Below are 25,414 nucleotides of genomic sequence, written 5' to 3' on the forward strand. Positions count from 1 at the left end.
TGCTGTTTGTTTCCCTACACACTGCCACGCATAAACCAATCTCCTATAATTAATTCCCTCCTCCTTTCTCAGTCTCCCCCTCCTCCCCTCTCTCTTTCTCTCCCCCTCCTCCCCTCTCTCTTTCTCTCCCCCTCCTTCCCGTGTAGGTCTCGTTTACACGTTATCCTGGTTATATCAGTCAGTCATTTAAATAGGCCAGTTCCCCTATGCCCACATTGCAAATATTCTGATAAAATCATGCGCCATGTTTATGTAACGGTTACAGTACTCAAAATATGGCTTTTGCTGTTTCTGTGTGGCTGAGTCTACTTCGCCATAATCTCATATAATGTCTATATTTATTATTTTATCAAAGTGTAGGTGTTGGCTATTTATAATAATGTGATTTTCTATTTGGGCCATGTTCTGCATAACCGACCCAGAGCCACATGGCTCAACAGCGCCTCCCCTGAAAGCTCAGCGAGCTCGTGCTGCTGCTGTGACCACGCGCTTATTTCCCGCCACATAATTCTTGTTGCCCACGTCACTCCGGCAACAAGCTGAAGCGCGCGGAACTTTCCCCTTGAGGTCTGTGGAGCAAAGTTACCACAGACTGACATGATGAGAAATGCATGGAAGAAGGTGTAAAGTTAAACATTAATAATAAAAATACAACCAGTCATACACGCAATACACATATTGCCCCTCTATTCAAACGTACAAGATTTTATTTCATAATTAAAAATGTTCCCATGGTATGTACAAAGCAGACATCTCAATTGTTTGCTTTTTAGTCTTTAGCTTTTAGGCTACATTTTGTAATTTGCACTCCTCCCAATTCAACCATGAAGCAACAGAAACAGACCAAAATATAATTCCTTATTTCCAGTTCCCTTCAGTAATGTGAAAGCTGGTGTAGTGTTGTATATTTTTTATATTACTTTAAGAATTTCCAAACATAATTTTATACTTTCATTTTCACGAAAATTGTCCCTCAAAACAGAAATGTTACTCTGAACTGTCCATGAATTCAGAACTTCAGAATGTCTAATCAGTCACTTTTATCACAGAGCTACATCTTTACAAAAAACAATCTTCTAAAAATACACCACTTAGATCTGATCAATCTAAACAATTCAGCTCTGCTCTATATAATTCCCATCTGTCAAGTTTCAGCCTTGAGCCTATTAGCTGCTTCAGTCAAAGTACCTGCCAATACAGAAGCATGACTCCACTCTCAAAACCGCTAAACGGAACGTTTTACAGCTTCTGAAACAGTCAGAAAAGAAAAGGCATGCACGCATGAAATAACCGCCTCAAAGCCAGTTTCCATGACAAGGGAAAACCTATAGGCCTTGACCAAGAAAAGAAATATAGATATTGTGGTAGACACTGACTGTCTCATAGCAGCAGCCCATAACAACATTTCACTGATTCTCCCGGGGTTCCTTACTTCCAGACGAGGCTTAGAGAAAGTAGCCATTGTTCTCACTGGCTATAAAAAAAAAAGTGATATCGATTTGATACCTGTAACATCATCATCATCATCACCCCCCCCCCCCCCCCCCCGCACGTTAAAATGATTAAAAACACGGCAGTATAAAATACTCTGTTATTCTTAGGGTTCATAAGTTAGCACAGGAGGTTTGGTCGTCACGTGATCGTCTCTGAGGACAAAGTCCGGTGGCGCGACAAAGAAAAGTCTCTCCTCTCTTTTCTCGCCACATCTTCACTCAATCGCTCCATTCTTTAGTTCGTTCCTTCATCTTTTCGCTCATCCGTCCGTCTGTCCGTCATGTCCTCAAGGCCGGCTCCACTCCTTCGTCAGACATGTCCGTTTTCTACGTGACGGTAGTCGAGTTCTGACCTCGGATCGCACACCAGGCCATAAACACATCCCTGGGAGAGAACAGAAATCAATTAAGCAATCAACCAATCAAATCAACGTATCCATCTGCCAGACAGCCAATCGAACCCGGTCAATTACATTGCTTTCAAAATCGTACATTCTGGGGTTAAACTGAACAAGGTGGTACTACGTGTGTGTGTGTGTATGTGTCTGTGTGTGTGTGTGTGTGTGTGTAAATGAGCGTGTATCCATTCAGTCAGAGCGTCCCTACCTGCAGTGTGTCGCCACACACTCGTTGCTGCAGTACTCCTCGTCCCAGTCCTTGTTGTCCACGGCCGGGTTGTTGCAGCCGGCCCTCACGCAGACGTTGTGGCGGCCCGGCCGCACCATGGCCGGCCCCGGGGCCACGTTCACCTCCACCTCCATCTGAGAGGACGGACGGGCGGAAAGAGGAGCGGTGGGCGTGGAGAGAGAGAGAGAGAGAGAGAGAGAGAGGGGAGAGGCAGGGGAGGGAGAGCAGGAGAGAGGGAGGAACAGGAATGGATGAGAGGAAGGACAAAGAGGGAAGAAAAAGACGGGGAAGACAGAGAAGGGAATGAGTTAAAAGAGAGTGAGAGAGAGAGGGGAGAGATAGAGGGAGAAGAGAGAGAGGCGGGGGAGGGATGGAGAGGGAGAGCAGGAGAGGGGGAGGAAGAGGAATGGATGAGAGGAAGGACAAAGAGGGAAGAAAAAGACGGGGAAGACAGAGAAGGGAATGAGTTAAAAGGTGGAGAGAATACTTTGAGACAAACAAGACCCGTGTTTTATGGACAACCAATCAGTAAACAAGGCACATTTCACACCGCCATTTTGTTTGTGTGCTTCCTGGCTCTTACCCCTTCCTCTCCTTCAGCGACTTCATCCCCTGCCGTGACTATGGCGCCGGACTGCCCCACCTCCATCATCAGGGCGGAGGGAGACGCCCCCGAAGCGGGCGTGGCCGCCGCCGCAGCCCCCGACGACGTCACGACGAGAGGCGCGGCCGGGGCGGACTGCAACGAGGCGGGGACGATCTTGATCTGCAGCGGAGGGGGCGGGGCCGTGGCGGCGGACGCCGAGGCCTGACCCGCTGCGCCCCGCGGTTTGGCCTGCAGAGGGGGCGGGGCCTGGGCGTGTACCATCTGCTGGAGGCGGGGGGGCGGAGGGGTGTTCTGCATCTGCTGGAGGGGCGGGGGCTGACGGGCCGAGGACGACGACAGGGCGGGGGCGGCCGTGAACCCCCCTGCCGCCATCGCCGTCGCCACCCCGCCCTGCTGCTTGATGATGATCTTGGTGACGGTGGGCGGGTCGGGGACGGGGGCGGGGGGCTTGATGGCGCCCGTCCGCGATCGGGTGGAGACCTAATAAAAACAACAACAAACAAATCTCGTTCACGGACTCCTGTCAGAGCTTCCCGGGACAATCCAACCAATCGATGAGCGCAACACAGATCTAATACAGACCGTAGAAAACACAAGAGCGAAATCCATTTCAAACGCTGGGCAGTAAATACGAAAGTATTGGAAAAAGGCGAAGCCACGCGGAGGAGGGCAGGGAGAGACCAGCAGACCTGCGGCAGGTCCAGGATGATGTTGGAGGTGCAGATGTTGGTGATGGTGTTCTGGTCGGGGATGTGGTGGGGAACGCGGGCCGAGCGGGTCATGGTTACCGGGGCGACGACCGGGGGGGCCGGGGCGGGGGGGGGCGGCGACGGGGCGGTGTCAAGGACTTCTATGGTGGCCTGGAGGAGAGAGAGAGAGAGAGAGAGAGAGAGAGAGAGAGAGAGAGAGAGAGAGAAGAAGAAGACAGTCAATACATTGACTACCTACTCAAACACACACACACGATGTTATCTAATTTGAATGTTATTTAATTTCACTGCCTATATCATGGACAAAGACAGTCATCCATGATCGGATGGGATAAGTAGTTGAGAATGAAAACAATAATAATAATAATAAAACAATTTATTTGTATAGCACAATAATACTACAACTACTACTACTACTACTGGTCTGTGATTTCTACGACGTGTTTGGGTCTCGTTCTCGGTCTACGTCTCATTTCTCGTAGACACCTGAAAGATGCCGTCTGTGGTTATTGCTGTGCAGTAGTTCCTATTTGACTGAGCTTCAGCATGGCAGCACGCTAAACTGCTAGACTACGGAAAGTTAACTGCCAGTTTGGAAACCTTTAAATGTCTAGCTGCGCACCCAGGACCGGAATGAAAAATGTACTCATAAAATATACCGTACTGAATGTACTGATAAAATACTGTTAGGACAAGCCATGACCAGAATCCCAATGTACCTGTACCCATACTTGTTAAACATGACGAATAAACTATTCTATTATTCTATTCTATGTACCCAATACATTTCTGCTTGCCCTGGGGTGGGATTTGAACCCGGGTCTCCAGCGTGACAAACACCGTTTTAACCAGCTACGCTGAAGAAAAGCGAACTCTTCACCGGCGTGGTTGGACGGTATTTATACCGGGGGAGTGACTACAACTCGCTACCTCAGGACTCACAAGGACTCAGTTTCACTCGGTTGCACAACTGACACGACTGGACCTGCCATTAGGCAGCCTGCTGACGGCCCCTCACCTGAGAGAGCTGGCTGGCTCTGTAGGCCGCCAGGGCTTTCAGATAGTCCTTCTTAGCCGCCTCCGTCTTCCTCTTGTACACCTGACAGGGAGGAAAGAACATTAACAAACACGCTTTGGGAGGGAAGCAGAAAATGCTGGAAACGGGACACGGTTAGCATCACTCTGTGACAGAGTTTGTGTGTGTGTGTGTGTGTGTGTGTGTGTGTGAGAGATCGCATCTGCCGCGCGCACACACACACACACACACACACACACACCTGTTTCTGCTCCTCCCCCAGGCTGTCCCACATGGAGGCCACGATCTTGGACACCTCCCCGAAGGTGGCGTTGGGGTTCTGCCCCTTGATGGCCGCCTGCGTGTCCCTGAAGAAGAGGGCGTAGGCCGACACGGGCTTCTGGGGCTCGTTGGGGTCCTTCTTCTTCTTCCCCTTCTTCCCTCCTCCTCCTCCCGCCGCTCCTTTCCGCCCCAGGGCCGGGGGGGCGCCGCCGCCAGAGGAGGAGGGGCCGTGGAGGGGGGAGTCGGAGAGGGAGGGGTCGAGGGAGATGACCCCGGAGGAGACGGAGAGGGAGACCGGGGACTCCACCAGCACGCTCTGCTGGGACAGGATGGGCGGATTAGTATTATTACAGTTTTACCTTTATTTGTATTCACTTTTAATGATTTAAGTTTATATATAAGTCGGACTGAAATATGAAATACATTTCTTTGTTTCTTCTATATCATTGAAAAATTGTTCTAAAATCTTTAAATGTTTATATATATAATGCATACTTTTGGATATATCACAAAAATGTTAGTTTTGTGTTACTATGGAGATGGGATACTGGGGGGGAGCGGGGTCGAGGTTGTTTTGAGTGACAGCTGGTGGGCAGCTAGCTAGCTAGCTACGTAGGCTAACTGCACGAACTACGATACATGTCGCGTATTGGAGAAGTCCATCCCTATGTGTACGAGCCACAGCAGCCGTGAGCCACAGGATCGGATGAGGAGAACGCTGTACCTGCAGATACCATTACGGACGGGGCAAGATGGTATTTCGCCGAAAATGGTGACCCACAGAATTGACAGTACGCTATCGTGAAGATGTCAACGGTCAGTTAAATCAACCAAATGTCATTGGATTCCTCTTAGCCTACTTTAACTGTCTGCTTTAGAGCCTTTTGGAATCGACTAGTGTCGTTATAGAATAGCTGCCCATTGACCTCCATTCAGTTGTGACTTTTTAGGCTCAGGAGTGACATTTCCCCATTCATTCTCTATGGCGGCTTCTGACAGCAAAGCCGTCAGAATTTGACCACACCGAGAGGATACGCCATCCTCTCACCTTTACGTGGACCAAAATATCCATGTCTAGGATCATCTGAGAGCCAGCAACAAACAGGTCACCATTTCTGACGGATAGTTATCGCCTATCTCCAGAATATAATGCAACAGCGACCTCTAGGGTCAAACAATTCGGTGAGTCGTGTGCTGTCATCAGTAGGTAATGTTTAGCTATCTTTCCAAGCCAACTGCCAAGCTATAGCGCTGTTATCAAACCAGCCAGTCCGGAATCACCACACAGGCCAAACTAAAATTGTAAAACATCAGCCTGCATAGAATCATAATCATAAATGAAGAGTCATGTATTTGTTCCAACAGGTGCTCCCGTGGAAACTGCCAGGCCACGCCTACGGAGGTAGAGCATGTATGCTGCCAGGAATTAAGACAGGTGCATAATATTCATAGTAAATATACTACGCAACATAGCTACCTATTCAGACTAATCCTTAGGGAGGTGGTACTTGAGGACTGGAAGAACCATTGCCTCAGTAAGGAGTAAATTATTTGAAATTAGGAATTGCAATGTAAATAAGTTTAGTTTAAGTTGTTAATTTATTGTAATACACTGAAAAAAAACAGGTAGTGTGCTACATGACCGATCATCCTGGCCTGGATCTTGTCACCCTCAATCCATACAGCCGACAAAATACTCTTAATATCTGAGCTGCATATGGAGAACTGGATCTACTTTGGTTGATTGTTGAATGCGGTGTGAATGTAAGTACAGTGTCAGTTACTGGGAACCGGAATTAAATTCCTTACACGTGTAAAAGCATGTTTGTCCAATAAAACCTGATTCCGAGTCAGGGGGCGTGGCTTAGGATAGAATCTAGCGTAACATATACACACAGTGTAAGACGGCGCTGTGAGGGTTGAGGGGTCAAGGGTCAACATGGACCCACTCACCCTTCTGAAGTCATCCATGTCGTCGTCCTGTAACGAGCCGCTCGGTGAACCGGTGGCGGACAGCGGTTGGTCGGGGGACTGCGACCGCGGCATGATGGTCCCGCCCCCCAGGCTGAGCCCCAGCTGGGTGCTGAGCTCCGATTGGTCGATGGTGGTCAGCTGGTTGTGGCTCAGCAGGCTGTGGCCCATGTCACTCAGCGGAACGTCGATGGTCATGGGGGAGGAGCTGCTGAACTGAGAGCCAATGGGATGGCCGAGATCCTGCGGGGGCGGGGCGAGGCAGATGAGGACAAAAGCCACAACAACACACATTTTTCATCGCATGCATTTCAAAGAGTTTCAAATCATTTACAAGCGCTGGATCTCCAGTATGTGTGGAGCCACGCGGGAAGCGGTGTGGGTTGGACCCAGTCCCGGCCCTTACCATCCCCAGGGCAGACCCCAGCAGAGCGCCCCCTCCTGGCTGGCTGATCACGCCCAGGCTGAGGTGCTCCAGGCCCTGCGTGGGCGGGTTGACGTAGGTCGAGGCGAAGGAGGGGTCGTCGCCGCCCACCACCGCGTTCCCGGGGACCACCACGCTGCCGGAGGGCCCGCCGCCGTCCGACAGCTCCCCGAAGTGAGCCACCACGTCGGACACGGTGAGGGCCGAGTCCGGGTCCAGCGAGATGGGGGGGATCTCGAACTCCTCATCGCCCAAGCTGGGGGTGTGGAAGGTCTGGAGGGAGAGAGGGAGGAGGAGGGGAGGGAGAGGGAAAGTTGAGGGAGAGAATTAGAGGGATACGACAGTTGCAAAGGAGAGCAGAGTAGAACGTTGAGAGAAGAAAGGTTGGGAGAGAGAGAGGTGAAGGTGAGACGCGGAGAAGGAGGAGTGACAGCGAAGGGAAGGAGAGAGGGAGGGAGGAGAGGACCAGGATTAAGAAGGAAGAAAAGAGGGAGAAGGAAAGAAGGCGGATGAGCAGTATGGATGAAGAGTGTGAGGGCAAAGGGGGATGAGCAGTATGGATGAAGAGTGTGAGGCTAAAGGGGGATGAGCAGTACCTCCGAGGAGGAGAGAAAGGGGTGGCCCGATCCAGGGATGGCCAGGTAGTTGTCACTTCCTCCAGGGAACTGAAACGACACAACACGCAGCGCCTCGTCATCATCGGTATCATTCACCATCGCTGTCGCCGTGAACTACCAAGAAGCCTTTCCGTTCAGTTAGTCACATCATGCAAATACATTTGAGTAGCATGACGGCAGCTGTCACGCACTCTTTTTTTAAGCACGCACTGAGTAAACAGCCCAAATAAGAACTTATCGCTCTCAACATGTCAGAGATGCGCATATTATGCTACATTATATGTCAGATGTGAGAAAAGCCTCGAAAGTCACACGACAGGTAGCCCACTGTTAATGACGCCAGTAATCAAGAGACAGGGTTCCGGGGTGCATGTCATGAGAAGTCCCCCCCCCCCTTCGAGGCGAGCCGGGGAGGGTCACCTTGTTCACGGCGTCAAATCCATTGAACGACTGCGGATCCAGGAACTCCGGATCGCCGTGCTGCCCGGTGCCGTCCGTTAGATCCGAGTAAAAATTCAGGTCCATCTTTTAACTGCGCTCCATATGACATTCAATGCGATGATGAAGGTGGGATCCTAGACTGGATGAGCGAGACAGAGAGCTAGCGAGCACCGTCTGGAAATGTATTTTGGGGTCTGTGGTTAAAGTCTAGACCAACGTTAATTTACTAGCCTCACCGATCTAGTGCCTGCCTACCGATATTGTTGCCTGACAATCCGCGAATCGGTAAATCGGTTTTTATCGGTCTAAACGAGGCAGCTTATCTATGCTTATATGGCAACATTGAACATGTGCACGCCAGCACTCCCAACCAGGAATAACCCCCTGTCCTGACGCAAGGCTGCGGTACATAGAGAGATAGACCAGCCAGAATATCACAGCTTCTACAGCCAAATTAACGGATCGACCCAAACTATCATCAATGAAGGATCTCGGACTTTATACGTTATCTGATAGCTAACAAGAGCTATATATAAATCTGAAGGAAGACCGTAATTCGGGATGTCTCGTTGTACAACTCGTCTCGCCTCCCTGTTGGACCGCCCGGAGCCAGGATACTCAGTAGAGCTAGAACCATGGATTCGGGTTCACCATAATCTTAGGGGGGGGCAGGTCAGTGTCAGGATGACGGTGGTTACGTTTTTGTGTTTTAAATCATCAATTTAACTCAGAGAAATGGATCGCCTTGCAACGGTAAACACTATTGAGAACTGGGTTATAGCATTTAAAATGAACAATATGTTTCGCATTACGTTCAGACCACTGAATGGATTAGGGATCCTCCCACTCTCTCACAATGGTTCGTCCCAGTGGCTTAGTAGACCACGGCTGAATCCGATTATCCAACCCGGATCGGATCAAAATGACAGTTAAATTAACAATGTTCTCACTTTGCTAAAACAATACACATTCAATAACTGCTTTGTTGTCACCCACAAGCTTGAAAGCCAAGATTAATGTCAATCATGACTATGACAGAGTTGATACCAAGAGGGAGAACATTGTAGGGTAGTTTAGGAATTGTTCAGTTCTGTAACTAATCAAAGGACATGAAGCTAGTGCTAACATTTCAATCTGAGTGATATAAAATAGTAATTCTTCTCATCGAATATCACTGGGTTAGCAGTTCCATATGTTGGCCCGACAGCTGGGCGAGCCGACTGGCAGCGTGAATGGTCATTGTTGTGTTTATGTAAACCAAATATTGTGAACATTACTGTGCGCTCCAACCCGTTCATATACAGACGAGGGAACGGTACGTGATGGATTCTCATTACGAAGCTCTCTACTCTTCCTCTTACCTCCATGCTCACCCCGAAAATTGTGCTTAGTCCCACTTTCTGAACTTCGCCCAAGATGATTTTCCTCAAAAATCACAACATGGCACCTGCTTCCGGGTTGTACAAGTGGAAGTGACCTCATCACGCCAGAAAAACGTCAGGATTGACAAAGGTTTTTAGTTGACGTACATATTAACGTAACCCAGCAGTTGTTTGTCTGAATATAGAAAGCTGCATGGAAAGTAGGTTACTGAAAAAAGTCGTCAAAACTTTCTTTCAAAATTGGCTTTATTACCATTTCTCAAGCAAAGTCTTTTTCTCATTTTTATATTAATGTAATAAAAAAAAGGTAAAACTTGGGGACTTTGTGTTTATATACAAGCAAAAACTGTGGAGGAAATAAAAGTTCAAGAATCCCTGCAATAACAAAGATCAAAACATTGAGAAGGACAAGCAATTAGCGGAATAAAATACTTCCAGTTTGTTACATCACCTCCTCATAACATTAGTTCACAAGCATTGTAGGAGGCATGTCTGTCTCTCCCTCTCTCTCTCTCTCTCTCTCTCACACACATATACACACACGTTATTCTCAGGTCATAGTGTACGTGGAAATAGTAGGTGGACAGCAGAAGCAGCATAACAAGACGCAGCATGGCGAGGTTAATCATAAAAAAAAACATTTACTTTCCAGGGTGTAAGCGAACCTCTCAACCACACAACTGATCCCCCCCCACACACACACTCCTCTGTGTACCATTCAAACAACAGTGCAACATTTCAAAAAAAGTTTGAGCAGCATGCGGCGCAATGGTAATTTATAACGATGGTGGTCGAATGTGCCTTAACCCCCCCCCCCCCCACACACAGTCTTTAAACTCAACTCAGTCATTTCAACTACCTCCAGTCTTCTCTTCCTATAGCCTTCCATGCTCCCTCACATATTCTCTCTCTCATACACACACACACACACACAGCGCTGTCTATGATTAAACTAAAACCTTTCTCACTGCTCACTACCACTTCTGGTCTATGCATGCACTTAACCATTAAGTTCCCTCTCTAACCTATACAAACACACTCACTGTCCCTCACACACACACACACACACACACACACAAACAGACAGACAGTTGCTCTATGAAGCACACGCTTCACACGAACCGGACAACGTATTCTCTTCCAGTCTAGGATACGTCTTCAACGAATTAGAACCCTGAGTCACTCAGTGGAACACACGCGCGTTCTGTTCTGGAATATTCTATTGTTCTATCTGCTTACGGGACTGGTTCAATCAATGGTCCACTGTACCGCGTACGCTCGCACACACAATCATACCACACTGGTCCCTGATCCAACTGCTGTACGGTACTTATGTAACATGTGAAGTTACACACACACACACGCGCACGCACGCACACACACACACACACACATTGAGCACTCTTGGACGTTGTTTTTCTGAGGAATTGTTGGCTTTTTTGTGGAATGGTGAACCTTAGGGATAATGACTGACAGCTAGGGTGTTAGTGGGAGGGGTCTATCCAAGCCGCAGCCAATGACAGTCCTTCTTTTGTTCTGTCTGGGGGTGAGGCCGGACCCCCCTTAGCCCCGCCTCCCATGGCTTTTTTTTTCCCCCTCTCTTCCACACTATTGGCTGCCTCCGAGCTCGTTTCATCACTGTGGCTGATCAGGAGTAGATGGTGATGACCTCGCTTCCTCCGCCCCTGACCAGGAGGACGCGCTCCAGTCCCTCCGTCAGGACCTCCAGGAACTCCATGTCTGAGGGCCAGTTAAAGGAACGGACCTTCAGGAAGACACACGCCGAGGCGCAGGCCGCCATCATCCTCAGGAAAAGAGCTTAACTAGTAAACCATGTCACAGAACCACACTCAGAGAGAGAGAGAGAGAGAGAGAGAGAGAGAGAGAGAGAGAGACGGCGAGGGAGTGCGACAGAGAGAGTGTACGAGAGAGAGCGAGGCAGAACAAGAGTGTGAGAGAGAGAGAGAGAGAGAGAGTGCCCCACGAGAGAGAGAGAGAGAGAGAGAGAGAGTCCGAGCGAGCGAAGGAAGGAAGGATACAGTTCTCGTCTCCGTCTGGGTTCTTGGGCGGCCCCGGCATGTTCAGCAGGACGAGCCGCGCGTCGTGGGACTTGTTGACGATGACCTCGTTGAGCTTGACGGCCGTGTGCATCCGCCTCACGTTGGAGTGGTCCCTGGGACGGGTCACAGAGGTCACAGAGGTCACGGAGGCCGAGGCGTCATCAAACAACCAACAGCTACTGTATCAACATCTGCATACGCGTGTGAGAGTGAGTGAGTGAGTGAGTGAGTGAGAGTGAGTGAGTGAGTGAGTGAGTGAGTGAGTGAGTGAGTGAGTGAGTGAGTGAGTGAGTGTGAGTGAGTGAGTGAGTGAGTGAGTGAGAGTGAGTGAGTGAGTGAGTGAGTGAGTGAGTGAGTGAGTGAGCGAGCGCAATTTCCACCTCAGGATTAATAAAGTACCTACCTATCTATCTACCTACGTATCTATCTAGGTACCTCACTACCTACGTATCTACCTACATACCTACCCACCTACCTACCTACGAGAGTGAGTGAGTGAGTGAGTGAGTGAGTGAGTGAGTGAGTGTGTGTGTGTGTGTGTGTGTGTGTGGTGTGTGTGTGTGTGCGTGTGTGTGTGTGTGTGTGAGACTCACGGCCTGATGCTGAGCATGTCTCTGAAGCCCTCTGGGGTGCTGCAGCCGGAGTGTGAGGCCCGGTACTGCATGGCCTTCTCCTTGGTCCAGGTCATCTGGACCCGCCGGTGTTCCGGAACCGACCCGCCCCCGCCCCCAGCCGACCTCTCCGCGTTGCTGGCTCCGCCCCCCGTGGCGTCCGTGTCGTCGTCCTCGTCCGAGCCGATGCTGGTCAGACGCAGCATGGAGTTGCGGTCCTTCACTAGCTGGGCCTGGACACACACACGCGCGCACGCACACACGCACACACACACACGCGCGCACACATACGCTTTAGATGTGCACATCAACAATCACTGCTCTTGACACACCTTCCTCCCTCTATAATTTTATACTGTATCTTCTTCCTCTTGCATTTCTTTTATTTCTTTATCCCATCCTCTTTTACCTCCTCCTCTCTCTCTCTCTCTCTCTCTCTCTGTACCTGTCTTTCTCTGTAGTTTCTGGGGCTTGATGTGTTGATTCCGTTAGAGCTCAAAGTGGAGGAGTCATGCACCTACCAAACACAAACAATGACTGACTATTACTGGCTACTGACTGACACACACACACACACACACACACACAAGACACAGACACACACACACAGACACAGACACACACACACCTAACCCCTTGGCTCCAGTGCGGCCGTCAGCGTCAACCAACCCTCAACCGTCCGACGCCAAGGACATGAATCCGTTTGAATTCACGACAGCGACGCCACTGCAGACGTTGCGCCGCGTTCGGCGCCAACGTAGAGAATCGCCGAGGTTCATTTCCTGATTCCTGGCGGTAGAACGCCGTCGGCCGACGGCCGCAGCGGAGCCAAGACGCAACACGGCTAAGCTCACGTCTAGCGACGTCACCACGGGTATCGCTCCAGTCCACGGGACGACACGCCGTCTTAAGAACTATAAACTTACATCCTGCGAACTTGCATCATCAAAACTCCAGCGAACTCGCTGAGGACGTTCATGGAAAAGAAATAGGCGGACGGAGATGAGGGTGTGTGAGACACGAGCGCGCGCGCGCACACACACACACACACGCACACACACTCTCACCTCTCTCTCTCGGTCGGACTTGGACAGGCGCATCTGTCGCAGCATCTGAGACCTCTGCTCCATCATCAGGGTCCTCTCGTAGGTGTAGGCGCTGATGTCACTGTTGTGCTGGCGGAGAGAGGAGGAGGGGGGGTTAGTAAGTAAGAGTATAACCAAGCTGCATCGTACCATCTCCACCACGCACACACACACGCGCACACACACGCACGCAAGAACGCACACACACACTCGCGTGCAGACCTCCACCTTGAGTATTTAATCGAATATGGTGCCTGTAACTTAACATAATCATGACAAATTAATATCCTTGAATGCTTGGCGTACCATATCCATCATTTCGACACCCGCGCGCACACACACTCACACACACACGCCACACACACACGCGCGTACCATCTCCACCACCTCCACCTCGGCCTCTATGCGCAGGTGGTAGAGGAAGGTTGCCAGGTCCTTCTTCATCTGGATGGAGTTATCCTCCATTTGGGCCACGGTGAAGATGCGCATCCCACACTTCCTCCACACCTGTGAGGGATGGGGGGGGCAACGCACAGGGTGAGAGATATACACACACACACACACGTGTCTCTGAAATGCACACACAGGTCACACAAATTAACAAACAAACGTACACACAATTTAACACACATCTCACATGCACACCAACAGGTCACACACACACACAAATAGGTCTCACATGCACAAAGACAGGTCACACAGTTTAATAAAACACACACAGACACACACACACAAACAAATAGGTCTCACATGCACAAAGACAGGTCACACAGATTAACAAAACACACACACACACAAATAGGTCTCACATGCACACAGACAGGTCACACAGATTAACAAAACACACACACACACAAACAAATAGGTCTCACATGCACAAAGACAGGTCACACAGATTAACAAAACACACACACAAATAGGTCTCACATGCACACAGACAGGTCACACAGATAAACAAAACACACACACACACACCCCCACCCCCCTACCTTGTGCTGTCGCAGCAGGAAGGGCAGCAGCATCAGCATGCCTCCGTCGTGGACGATCCACCAGACGTCGATGGAGCCCTCGGCGCACGGCTCGCTGTTGCAGGGGAACAGGGAGATGTTCTTGGGCACCAGCAGGGCCAGGTGGGCCGCCGTGGTCACGCGCACCGTGTCTGAACCGCAGGGAGGAACACACACATCCAAAATGTTTCAAACTGGGTGCTTGATGGAAAGACAAACCCATCAGGGAAAAGTGGAGTCACACCAGAAATATGCTCCCAGGATTTTGTTATCGACACCGAGGTGACGTTTCGGGCTGCAAGCCCTTCTTCAGACAGAGAACACCAGCAGAGACACGCCTTAAATAATAGGCTACTTAGTCTGAGGGATCACATGACATAACATGTGACAGAGTCAATGCATGGGAAGGCCTAAGTGTATAAATAAGTTCCCAAAAAGTGTAAAAGTATGTACATATATACAGTTTATATACAAATCAGAGTAAGATGCAATACCACTTGAATATCACGAGGGGGCACCGATGAGCCTCGCCTCCCTCCCTCTCTCCCTCCCCCCCACACACACACACACACACACACACACACACACACACACACACACACACACACACACACACACACACGGTCGCCCGCTACTCACTGATGAAGGTCTTCCAGGACTGGGGGTCCTCGCTCTGGCGCCAGGCCAGCGGCCAGCCCATCACCACGGTGTTGTGCCTCATGCCCCCCAGGCCGCTGGACTGGATCATGTGACTGATGCCGTCGCGCGCCTTCTGGGCCACGATGCACTGGCAGAAGCCCTTCACCTTCTCCTTGTCCATCAGGTGCTTCAGAGTCTGGGGGAGGGGGGGGGGGAGGGGAGGGGGGGGGGGGGAGAGATGTTAGATGCGGGGGTGTGATTCGTCCTTCTGAAGAGTGAGAGAAAGATAAGAGAGATACGCCGAGCGATACAGAGAGAGAGAGAGATACAAAAAATGAACTAGAGTGGGAGAGAGAGCATGATAAGAAAGAAAGAGAGAGAGAGAGAGAGGGTGAGAGTCAGGAAGAGAGATATAAGAGAGGTATAAAGACAGAGATATAGAGAGAGGAAGAGAGAGATAGAGAAAGGAAGAGAGAGATAGAGAGGAAGAGAGAGATAGAGAGAGAGAGGAACAGAGATGAGAGGTAGTGAGATAAGAGAGAGAGAGAGAGAGAGATGGGGGGAGAGAGAGAAAGAGAGAGAGAGAGAGAGATGGAGGGAGAGAGAGATGGAGGGAGAGAGAGATGAAGGGAGAGAGAGAGAGAGAGAGAGAGACGGAGGGAGAGAGAGAGAGAGGCGGGGAGAGAGAGAAGGAGAGAGATCCAGAGGGACGGAGGGAGAGAGAGAGAGAGGCGGGGAGAGAGAGAAGGAGAGAGAGATGGAGGGAGAGAGAGAAGGAGAGAGAGAGATGGAGGGAGAGAGAGAGGGAGAGAGAGACGGAGGGAGAGAGAGGGAGAGAGAGACGGAGGGAGAGAGAGACGGAGGGAGAGAGAGGCAGAGAGATGGAGGGAGAGAGAGGGAGAGAGAGATGGAGGGAGAGAGGGAGGGAGAGAGAGAGAGAGGCGGGGAGAGAGAGAAGGAGAGAGAGATCCAGACGGAAGGAGGGAGGGAGAGAGAGGCGGGGAGAGAGAAGGAGAGAGATCCAGACGGAGGGGGGGAGGGAGAGAGGCGGGGAGAGAGAGAAGGAGAGAGAAGGAGAGAGATCCAGAGGGACGGAGGGAGAGAGAGAGAGAGGCGGGGAGAGAGAGAAGGAGAGAGGGAGGGAGCCCCAGACCTGCTCGGCGGCCAGGGCCTCTCCGTAGCTGTAGAGGAAGTTCCCGGGGATGACGGTGCCCACGATGGTCAGGCCCTTCCCTGCCTTCAGCTGGGACGCGAAGGTCAGCAGGCGAGGAGACTTGATGTGGGCGTCCTCATCCAGCTTCAGCAGCACCAGCAGCTGGGGCCTGGGGGCCGTGGGGGGAGTGTGTGTGTGTGTGTGTGTGTGTGAGAGAGATTGTGAGAGAACACAATAGGGAGTGAAAGAAATGAACAGAGAAAGAGAGAGTGTGCTTGAAATCAGCTGAGGCCACGAGGTTTGCATGTCTTCGGTGTGTGTGTGTGTGTGTACCTCCAGTTTTTGGTATGCGGCGGTCCCTCCTCCAGCCTCAAGAGGGCGTAGCGAGCAGCGCTGAGCGAGAGACCACGTATACCATCGCCCCACTCCTTCTCTGCTCTGTAACGTGCACACACACACACGCACACGCGCACACACGCACACACACGCACATTACAACTTTTCCATGGTCTATAACAGGTGGTTCTCAACCTTTTGTAACTTAAGGACCATTTTTGATTCCGAGGACCACCTTCCCAAACACATGAGATCCGAGGGAACGTTGCCTAGCGACGTTAGCTCAACACATCGTCTCAACACCAACGGATGTGATTGGTGTGATGATATTCAAACGTAACCGGTCATTGAAATGTGACTTTTTAAATTTTTCTTTATTTTTGTGACGCGCACAAGGCCCGGTTCCCATGACAACGTACCCGTGGTACTCGATGTACTTGTAGATCATGCCGGCGATCACCATAGCAACGATGGCGTAGTACCACGAGGATATGAACATCAGCGCCAAGCAGATGATCATGCCCAAAAACGACAAGCTCCTGGAGAGAGGGAGAAGGAGGGAGGGGGAAAGACAGAGAGAGGGAGAGAGAGAGAAAGAGGGAGAGAGAGAAGGAGAGAGGAGTGCAGCACACACAAATACTGGTCACATTCCATGTATAGATTCAGTGAGGTTTTACAGTGTCTGTGTGTGCGCGCGTGTGTGTGCGCGCGTGTGTGTGTGCGTGCGCGTGTGTGCGCGCGAGTGTGTGTGTACTACCAGTGGTAGTAGGAGAAGCGAGGCCTCCAGTTCGGCGTCCTCAGTAAAGTCTGCAGAGCGCAGGCCAGGTTCACAAACAGATAACACATCAGAAAGAACCTGAGAGAGAGAGAGAGAGAGAGAGAGAGAGGGGGGGGGAGAGAGAGAGAGGGAGAGAGAGAGGAGAGAGAGAGAGGGAGAGAGAGAGAAAGAGAGAGAGAGAGAAAGAGAAAGAGGGAAGGGGGAATAAATACATACACAAAAACACACACTCATCAATCCAGTCATCTCGATGCGCTGACACACACACACACACACACACACACACCCTTACATGGAGAGGATGGGGCCACCATGTCCAGGGAGGCGATCAGGACGCCCAGCTCAGCGATCAGCGCCGTCAGCAGCAGCGCCCACGTGGGCTCCCCGTTAGCCTTCCCATGACCGAACACCTGGAGGAACACACACACCACCCAGACGAGCACACACACGCACGCACACACACACAGGGAGGTGAGAAGGGACAGTGAGACAAGAAAGAAAGAAAGAAAGAAAGAAAGAAAGAAAAGAAAGAAAAGAAAGAAAAGAAAGAAAAGAAAGAAAAGAAAGAAAAGAAAGAAAGAAAGAAAGAAAGAAAGAAAGAAAGAAAGAAAGAAAGAAAAGAAAGAAAAGAAAGAAAAGAAAGAAAGAAAGAAAGAAAGAAAGAAAGAAAGAAAGAAAGAAAGAGAAGGGGGCGTGTCTAACCCTGAGGAAGGGGATGATGTTGTCCTTGGCGATGGCCTGGAGGAGGCGGGGTGCGCCGGTCAGCGATTGGAGGCCGGCGCCACATGTGGAGAAGAAGGAGCCAATCACGATGACCCAGGGGGAGGGCCAGGCCAGCGTCCCCACCACCAGGTTCCCCTTCACCGAGTCGCCAAACCTGCGGGGGGCGCCAGACGAGAGGAGAGGACGGCTTAGAGAGGAGAGCAAAGGACAGGGACCACAAGTCCATCATATTAAACCAACTGAACACCTACCATGGGGAGAGAGAGAGAGAGAGAAAGAGAGAGAGAGGGGGGGGGGGAGGGAGAGAGAGAGAGAGAGAGGGGGGGGGGAGGGAGAGAGAGAGATAGAAAGAGAGAGAGAGAGGGAGATGAAGCCAGAAACAAAGAGAGAGAGAGACAGAACTATAGATAGACATGGGGAGAGAGAGAGAGAGAGAGAGGGGGGGGGGAGGGAGAGAGAGAGAGAGAGAGGGGGGGGGGGGAGGGAGAGAGAGAGATAGAAAGAGAGAGAGAGAGGGAGATGAAGCCAGAAACAAAGAGAGAGAGAGACAGAACTATAGATAGACATGGGGAGAGAGAGAGAGAGAGAGAGAGAGAGAGAGAGAGAGAGAGAGACATGGGGGGTGAGAGAGAGAGAGAGAGAGAGAGAGAGGGGGGGAGGGAGAGAGAGATAGAAAGAGAGAGAGAGAGAGATGAAGCCAGAAACAAAGAGAGACAGAACTATAGATAGACATGGGGAGAGAGAGAGAGAGAGAGAGAGAGAGAGAGGGGGAGGGAGAGAGAGATAGAAAGAGAGAGAGAGGGGGATTAAGCCAGAAACAAAGAGAGAGACAGAACTATAGATAGACATGGGGAGAGAGAGAGAGAGAGAGAGAGACATGGGGGGTGAGAGAGAGAGAGAGAGAGAGAGACATGGAGGGAGAGAGAGAGAGACATGGAGGGAGAGAGAGAGAGAGACATGGGGGGTGTGAGAGAGAGAGAGAGAGACGTGGAGGGAGAGAGAGAGAGACATGGAGGGAGAGAGAGAGAGAGACATGGGGGGTGAGAGAGAGAGAGAGAGAGACGGGGGGAGAGAGACAGAGAGAGAGAGAGAGCGAGAGACATGGAGGGAGAGAGGGAGAGAGAGAGAGAGAGAGAGAGAGAGACATGGAGGGAGGGAGAGAGAGAGAGAGAGAGAGAGACATGGAGGGAGAGAGAGAGAGAGAGAGAGAGACATGGAGGGAGAGAGACAGAGAGAGAGAGAGAGAGAGACATGGAGGGAGAGAGAGAGAGAGAGAGAGACATGGGGGGAGAGAGAGAGAGAGAGAGAGAGAGACATGGGGGGAGAGAGAGAGAGAGAGAGAGAGAGAGACATGGAGGGAGAGAGAGAGAGAGAGAGAGAGACATGGAGGGAGAGAGAGAGAGAGAGAGAGAGAGACATGGAGGGAGAGAGAGAGAGAGAGAGAGAGAGAGAGAGAGAGAGACTACTGACTTGTCTCTGAGAAGCACTCCCTCGATGCAGGCTCCAAACAGCACCACACTGCTCAGGTCTGATCCCAGCGCTCAGGAAAACAACAACAACAACAACAACAACCCGAAACAACAAAAACAATCCAAAACAACAACAACAACACTACGAACACGCACAGAGGGCAGACCTGGAAGGAATATAGGTGAGAACGTTACAGATATAAGACCGATCAAGTCTAATCACGGCGCTCGGGAAAAACAACAAAATGAACAACAACAACAACAACACAAACAGGACGTGAACAGAGCCTGGGTGTAGGAACAGAGCCTGGGTGTAGGAACAGAGCCTGGGTGTAGGAACAGAGCCTGGGTGTAGGGCGGATCTGGGCGTCTGGCGGAAGGATACAGACCAGGGAGGTGGTGAGGATGGCCAGGATGGTGCCTATGGGGATGGAACGCTGGGCGTCCTTCAGATCCCCCGACCGGTTAGACCCGGCCATGATACCTGGGGGGGGGGGGGAGGGGAGAGAGAGAGGAGAGGGGGAGAGAGGACAGGGGGGAGGGAGAGAGAGGAGAGGGGGAGGGAGCAGAAGAGAGAGAGGACAGGGGGAGGGAGAGAGAGGAGAGAGGTAGAGTGGGGGAGGGAGGGGAAGAGAGAGAGGACGGGGGGAGGGAGAGAGAGGAGAGAGGTAGAGTGGGGGAGGGAGGGGAAGAGAGAGAGGACAGGGGGAGGGAGAGAGAGGAGAGGGGAGGGGGGGGAGAAAGAGAGGACAGGGGGGAGGGAGAGAGAGGAGAGGGGGGCGGTAGAGGAGAGAGAGAGGGGACAGTAGGGGGAGAGAGGAGAGGGGAGGGAGGGGGAGGGAAGGAGAGAGAGAGGACAGGGGGAGGGAGAGAGAGGAGAGAGATAGAGTGGGGGAGGGAGGGGAAGAGAGAGAGGACAGGGGGAGGGAGAGAGAGAGGAGAGGTAGAGTGGGGGAGGGAGGGGAAGAGAGAGAGGACGGGGGGAGGGAGAGAGAGGAGAGGTAGAGTGGGGGAGGGAGGGGAAGAGAGAGAGGACGGGGGGAGGGAGAGAGAGGAGAGAGGTAGAGTGGGGGAGGGAGGGGAGAGAGAGAGGACGGGGGGAGGGAGAGAGAGGAGAGAGGTAGAGTGGGGGAGGGAGGGGAAGAGAGAGAGGACAGGGGGAGGGAGAGAGAGGGGGGTAGATGGGGAGGAGGAGGCCAGTAAGGGGGGGCAGGGAGAGAAGGGGAGGGAGGAGATGGAAGGAGGGAGAAAGGAGGAGAGAAAGAGCGGAGGGACGATGAACAACTCCGCCACGGCCGGTCTCAGCTATTGGACGGCAACCTGACGACAGTCGCTACGGGAAACGGGGAGTGTGTACCTGTGACGGAGGGGAAGAAGATGCCCACCAATAGCGTGAAGGAGGTGGTGATGTCGGCGAACACGTAGGGCAGCCGATTGGTGGGCGGGTCGCCCCCGCGGGAGGGGAGGGACCGTTTCTCCAGCACCTCCCCCTTGCTGAGGTAGGAGCTCCACAGGTTCTCTGGGAGGAAGGAGAGGGGGATGGTTAGAGAGACAGAAACAACACACGTAAGATATGGAGGTCTTCAGCTTTACCAAGACTACATCGAGGAGCGGACCGTTGCGCTGGGCTGTAAAATTCATGTTACGGTGTGTGTGTGTGTGTGTGTATGTGTGTGTGTTTGTGTGTCTGTGTATGCGTGTGTGTGCATGTGTGTTCATGTGTGTGTGTGTGTATCTTTCTGTGTGTGTGTGTGTGTTCATGTATGTTCGTGTGTGTGTGTGTATGTGTGTATGTTCATGTGTGTGCGTGTTCATGTGTGTGTGTATGTTCATGTGTGTGTGTATGTTCATGTGTGAGTGTTCGTGTGTGTGTGTTCGTGTGTGTGTGTTTGTGTGTGTGTTCATGTGTGTGTGTATGTTCATGTGTGTGTGTATGTTCATGTGTGTGTGTATGTTCATGTGTGTGTGTTCGTGTGTGTGTGTTCGTGTGTGTGTGTTCGTGTGTGTGTGTGCGTGTGTGTGTTCGTGTGTGTGTGTGTGTACCGGCGATGACACCGCTGGCGAGCCCGGGGATGCCATCTATCTGGGTGACGTTGTTGTTCCTGAAGTACTTGTCACAGGAGGCGTTGAGACCCTTGCAGAACTGCAGCCACAGGGCGGTGGGCTGCTCCGACGGGACTGGAGGAACCCCAGGGTCAAGGGTCGGGGCCACCGTGCCATTTCCTGTCCGGGGAGAGCGGGTAGGGGAGCGGACTTTAAACTGTTCCCAAAGTTAATTAAATAAACATTTCGACCTATATGATCTTCATCAGAATGTTGATCATATCCATCTCCATATACATCACTACATCTCCACACTGGCCTGGGAGCAGCTATAGGTTCCCCAGGCAGAGCTGGTTGATGCTGCCAGGGAAAGGGATGTCTGGGGCCCCCTGCTGGAGCTGCTGCCTCCGCGACCCCACCCCGGATAAGCGGATGAAGATGGATGGATGGATGGATCGAAACGTTCATTTAATAAATATTGGGAAGAGTCTATTTTCTATAGGCTCCGGTGTGCTGACTCTACTCTCTCATGCACTACTCCAGTCTGTCCTGCGCATGGGCGCCATTAAGGATGGGAAAGCTCGTTGTTCCTTTCACTATTATCACTAGACCATAGAGAAAGTGACCCAAACAGAACTGAAACCATGTTTTTAATAACCATGCAAGTGAGTGGATGGATGGAGGGAGGGAGGGAGGGAGGGAGGGATGGATAGATGATGGGTGGATGAGTAACTGTTTACCTGTAAGGGTGAGGTTGGTGTCGTCCAGCTCTGCCGGTGGTTCTCGGCGTAGCAGGGTGGTTTTGGCACAGTCACTGTCCAGCAGGTCGTGACCCGACAACGTCCTGTTACCCAGCATGCACACCCTGAGGATGAGGAGGGGCAGAGGACATGGCTAGAGCAGTGGATTGGTCAGTCTAGAGAGAGCCAGGGAGGGGATTGGTCAGTCTAGAGAGCCAGGGAGGGGATTGGTCAGTCTAGAGAGAGCCAGGGAGGGGATTGGTCAGTCTAGAGAGAGCCAGGGAGGGGATTGGTCAGTCTAGAGAGAGACAGGGAGGGGATTGGTCAGTCTAGAGAGAGCCAGGGAGGGGATTGGTCAGTCTAGAGAGAGCCAGGGAGGGGATTGGTCAGTCTAGAGAGAGACAGGGATTGGTGGATTGAGGTGTCAACATCAGTTTGAAAGGCTTGCTTGTAGGGGTGGGAATCAGTAGTGATCTCAGGATTCGATTTCGATTCCTGGGGTCACAATTTTATTCCCCATTATTGATGATTATGGATGTGATAGATTATAATTTTCAATGACTTTCCCACCATTTAAATACCCGTTAAATACACCCCAAGCGCAAAATTGTTGCAACTCTGCAGGATCGCCAGCAAACATGGCAACAAAGTGTAACTGTAGTGCAAAAAAAACGACAAAAAACTAAAGTGGGTGAAAGCGGGATAAAATGCGAAAATACATTTATGGCGGGAAAAAATAAAATCATAAATCGATTTTTCTGAATTCGTGAATCGACCGATAATCGTAGAGAGTAGAACACTTGAATGGATTAGCCCCGCCTCCTCTACTTCCTTGTGACAGCGTTGGGAAACGGGATCTCAGTCCAGGCCTCTTAAACTGAATCCCAATCTGAGTGCGCAAACCGCACTTGCGGCCCCTCGCACTTGTGGCCAGAGGCCTGAGCACTTAATTGACGTCAGCTGGAAGGGCCAGAGGGTGCAGGGCCGTGAATTAAATGGGACAGCACTTCCAGTTTCGCTCAATGCCCCTCCCACTTCGTTTTCATTGGCTGCCGCGTTCCTCCGACGCAGAGGCTGCTCTGACGCTCCCTTCAGCTCTGCAAATTGACCGATTGACGTCTGTTTTAATTTAATAATAATTAAAAAATTAGGTTGGGTGGGATATGTTTGCAGCATGTGGATTTCAAGATAAATGTTGTGTTATCTGCAAATGTCATCATTTATGTGTGATGCACTCGGATCATGACTCGGATGCACTCAAGCACTGTGTCACATGAGACGCGGTGGGCTGTGGGTATTTTCTGCTCCTAAGTCCGTGAAATTGCGGACTTTCGGTAAGTGCGGTTACAGTGCGCAAAATGGCGGCGTGGCGCACTTGTGGACCTAGCAATTCCGTTTTGGAACTACCCTGAGCCCTTGTGGACTTAGCGGGAACGCGCATGTAAGGCCACAAGGCCGCGAGTGCTCTGCACTTTCGCCTAAGTGCGCGATTTGGGATTCAGCTTTAGTCTCAACCCCGCTCTATCTAGAGCAGGGCAGCTGATCAGACAGGGGGCGGCGGGGGTCAAGGGTCAGCGCGGAGACAGACTCACGGGAAAGTGGGCGGGCTGAAGGCGGAGACCAGCGCCCCGGTGTAGATGGACAGGATGGAGACGATGACGCACGCCAGGAACACGGACGCCAGCTTGTTGACGTACTTCACGCCCACGAAGACCAGCAGCGCCATGAGCAGCAGGAAGACGGAGCCGTACACGCGCATGTTGTTCAACATGGCCGCCCCCTCGCCGTCCAGCTCGCTGGTCTTGAAGATGGCCGCCCACGGAGCGATGTACATCTGGGAGAAAGAGGAGGGGGGGGGGAGAAAGAGGGAGGATGGATAGGGAAGAGGAGGGAGGAGGAGGAGGGGAGGGAGGGAGAGGAGGAGGAGAGGGAAAGGCAGACATGAAAATCGAATCAAACAACCATAACAGAGCACAAGAAATGGAGGGAATGAAGGAGGGGGCGTGTCTGGGGGGGGCGGAGTTCCCGGGAGGGGGGGGTGGTTTCATACTGTAATCCGCGCTGATCGGTCACCAGGGCGGAATCACAGATGACTATGATTTCAGAGACGACAAATCACCACAATCAGGCCATCAAGCGATCATGATGTTATTAATGGTGTTGCAATTACGATTACGAAGATGATGATGATGATGACGAGGATAATAACATGTGGCGAGGAAGAGGAGAGCGATTGTGACGACAATGATGATGATGGTCAGTGGATGTGATGAGGAGGAGGAGGGTGGTGATGGAGGAGGCGCGGTTTCCCCACCAGCAGGATCTCGATGGCTCCCAGGATGTACATGGCCCCGGCGAAGGTGGTGCCCAGGTAGAAGCAGAGCCCCACCGCCCCCCCGAACTCCGGACCCAGCGACCGGGAGATCATGAAGTAGGAGCCTCCCGCTGGATGGAGAGAGAGAGGGGAGGGGGCGGAGAGAGGGAGGGAGGGGCAAAGAGAGAAAGAGGGAGGGAGGGGCAGAGAGAGAAAGAGGGAGGGAGGGGATGGGGAGAGAGAGGGAGAGAGAGGAGAGGAGAAGGAGAGAGAAAGAGGGAGGAGAGAGAGAGAAGGGGGGGGCAGAGAGAGTGAGAGGGTAGTGGAGAGAGGAGAGGGAGAGAGAAAGAGGGAGGAGAGAGAGGGATGGATAGTGAGAGAGAGGGTGGGAGGAGGAGAGATTGGGAGTGAAAGAAAAAGGGAGGAGAGAGATGGATAGAGAGAGAGAGAAGGAAAGAGAGAGAATGGGGGGAGAATAAAGAGAGAGAGATGGGAGAAGGGACACAAATATAGAGCATAGAAAGACGGACATGACAGAGAGAGAGAGAGAGAGAGAGAGAGAGGGGGATGGGTGTTAGTAACAATGGCGTTACGGAAGAGAGAGAGAGAAAAAGAGAGACATTTGCACAGTAGCAGTTAGGTGATGGCAAGAGAGAGAGAGAGAGACAACACTATGCTTGTAGAGATAAGCATAACAGCATTGTGACATTAGCCCACCAGACACTACACAGACGGACAGAGCTCGGTAGTTTAGTAAACAGGGCGTGTGTATTAACCTCCTGACTGGGGAGGACAGGTGAGACAGAAGGTGGACATGGGGGAGGTCAGAAGGGATGGATCGTGTGTCACCGACAGACTGTGATGTCGTTAAAATTCTCACCGCAACT

The 25,414-nt window shown here is 51.6% G+C and overlaps 2 protein-coding genes across 2 annotated transcripts in view; both read right to left on the bottom strand.

Moving 5' to 3' along the window:
- Positions 1-794: 794 nt before the first annotated feature.
- Positions 795-9,408, bottom strand: tox4b (TOX high mobility group box family member 4 b). The gene is made up of 10 exons (XM_084452296.1): positions 8,167-9,408; positions 7,726-7,794; positions 7,112-7,402; positions 6,688-6,948; positions 4,715-5,050; positions 4,456-4,536; positions 3,417-3,587; positions 2,704-3,207; positions 2,100-2,254; positions 795-1,878 (listed from the first exon to the last, which is right to left on the bottom strand). The coding sequence occupies exons 1-10, from the start codon at positions 8,269-8,271 to the stop codon at positions 1,821-1,823; spliced, it is 2,031 nt and encodes a 676-aa protein (XP_084308422.1). The 5' UTR covers positions 8,272-9,408; the 3' UTR covers positions 795-1,820.
- A 1,028-nt stretch (positions 9,409-10,436) lies between these two features.
- Positions 10,437-25,414, bottom strand: part of slc12a6 (solute carrier family 12 member 6) — a 19,727-nt gene continuing 4,749 nt past the window's right edge. Inside the window, 21 exon segments of the mRNA XM_084452316.1 lie at positions 10,437-11,309; positions 11,609-11,742; positions 12,223-12,473; positions 13,308-13,415; positions 13,701-13,832; positions 14,315-14,484; positions 14,972-15,167; positions 16,125-16,293; positions 16,458-16,562; positions 16,880-16,999; positions 17,218-17,316; positions 17,531-17,546; positions 17,549-17,648; positions 17,941-18,115; positions 19,432-19,489; positions 19,816-19,914; positions 20,788-20,949; positions 21,474-21,653; positions 22,214-22,338; positions 23,806-24,047; positions 24,528-24,658. Of these exon segments, the coding sequence (XP_084308442.1) occupies positions 11,218-11,309; positions 11,609-11,742; positions 12,223-12,473; positions 13,308-13,415; positions 13,701-13,832; positions 14,315-14,484; positions 14,972-15,167; positions 16,125-16,293; positions 16,458-16,562; positions 16,880-16,999; positions 17,218-17,316; positions 17,531-17,546; positions 17,549-17,648; positions 17,941-18,115; positions 19,432-19,489; positions 19,816-19,914; positions 20,788-20,949; positions 21,474-21,653; positions 22,214-22,338; positions 23,806-24,047; positions 24,528-24,658 (2,864 nt within the window). The 3' untranslated portion in view covers positions 10,437-11,217.

This window comes from Borostomias antarcticus (assembly GCF_949987555.1).
Source record: "Borostomias antarcticus genome assembly, chromosome: 17".
NCBI lineage: Eukaryota > Metazoa > Chordata > Actinopteri > Stomiiformes > Stomiidae > Borostomias > Borostomias antarcticus.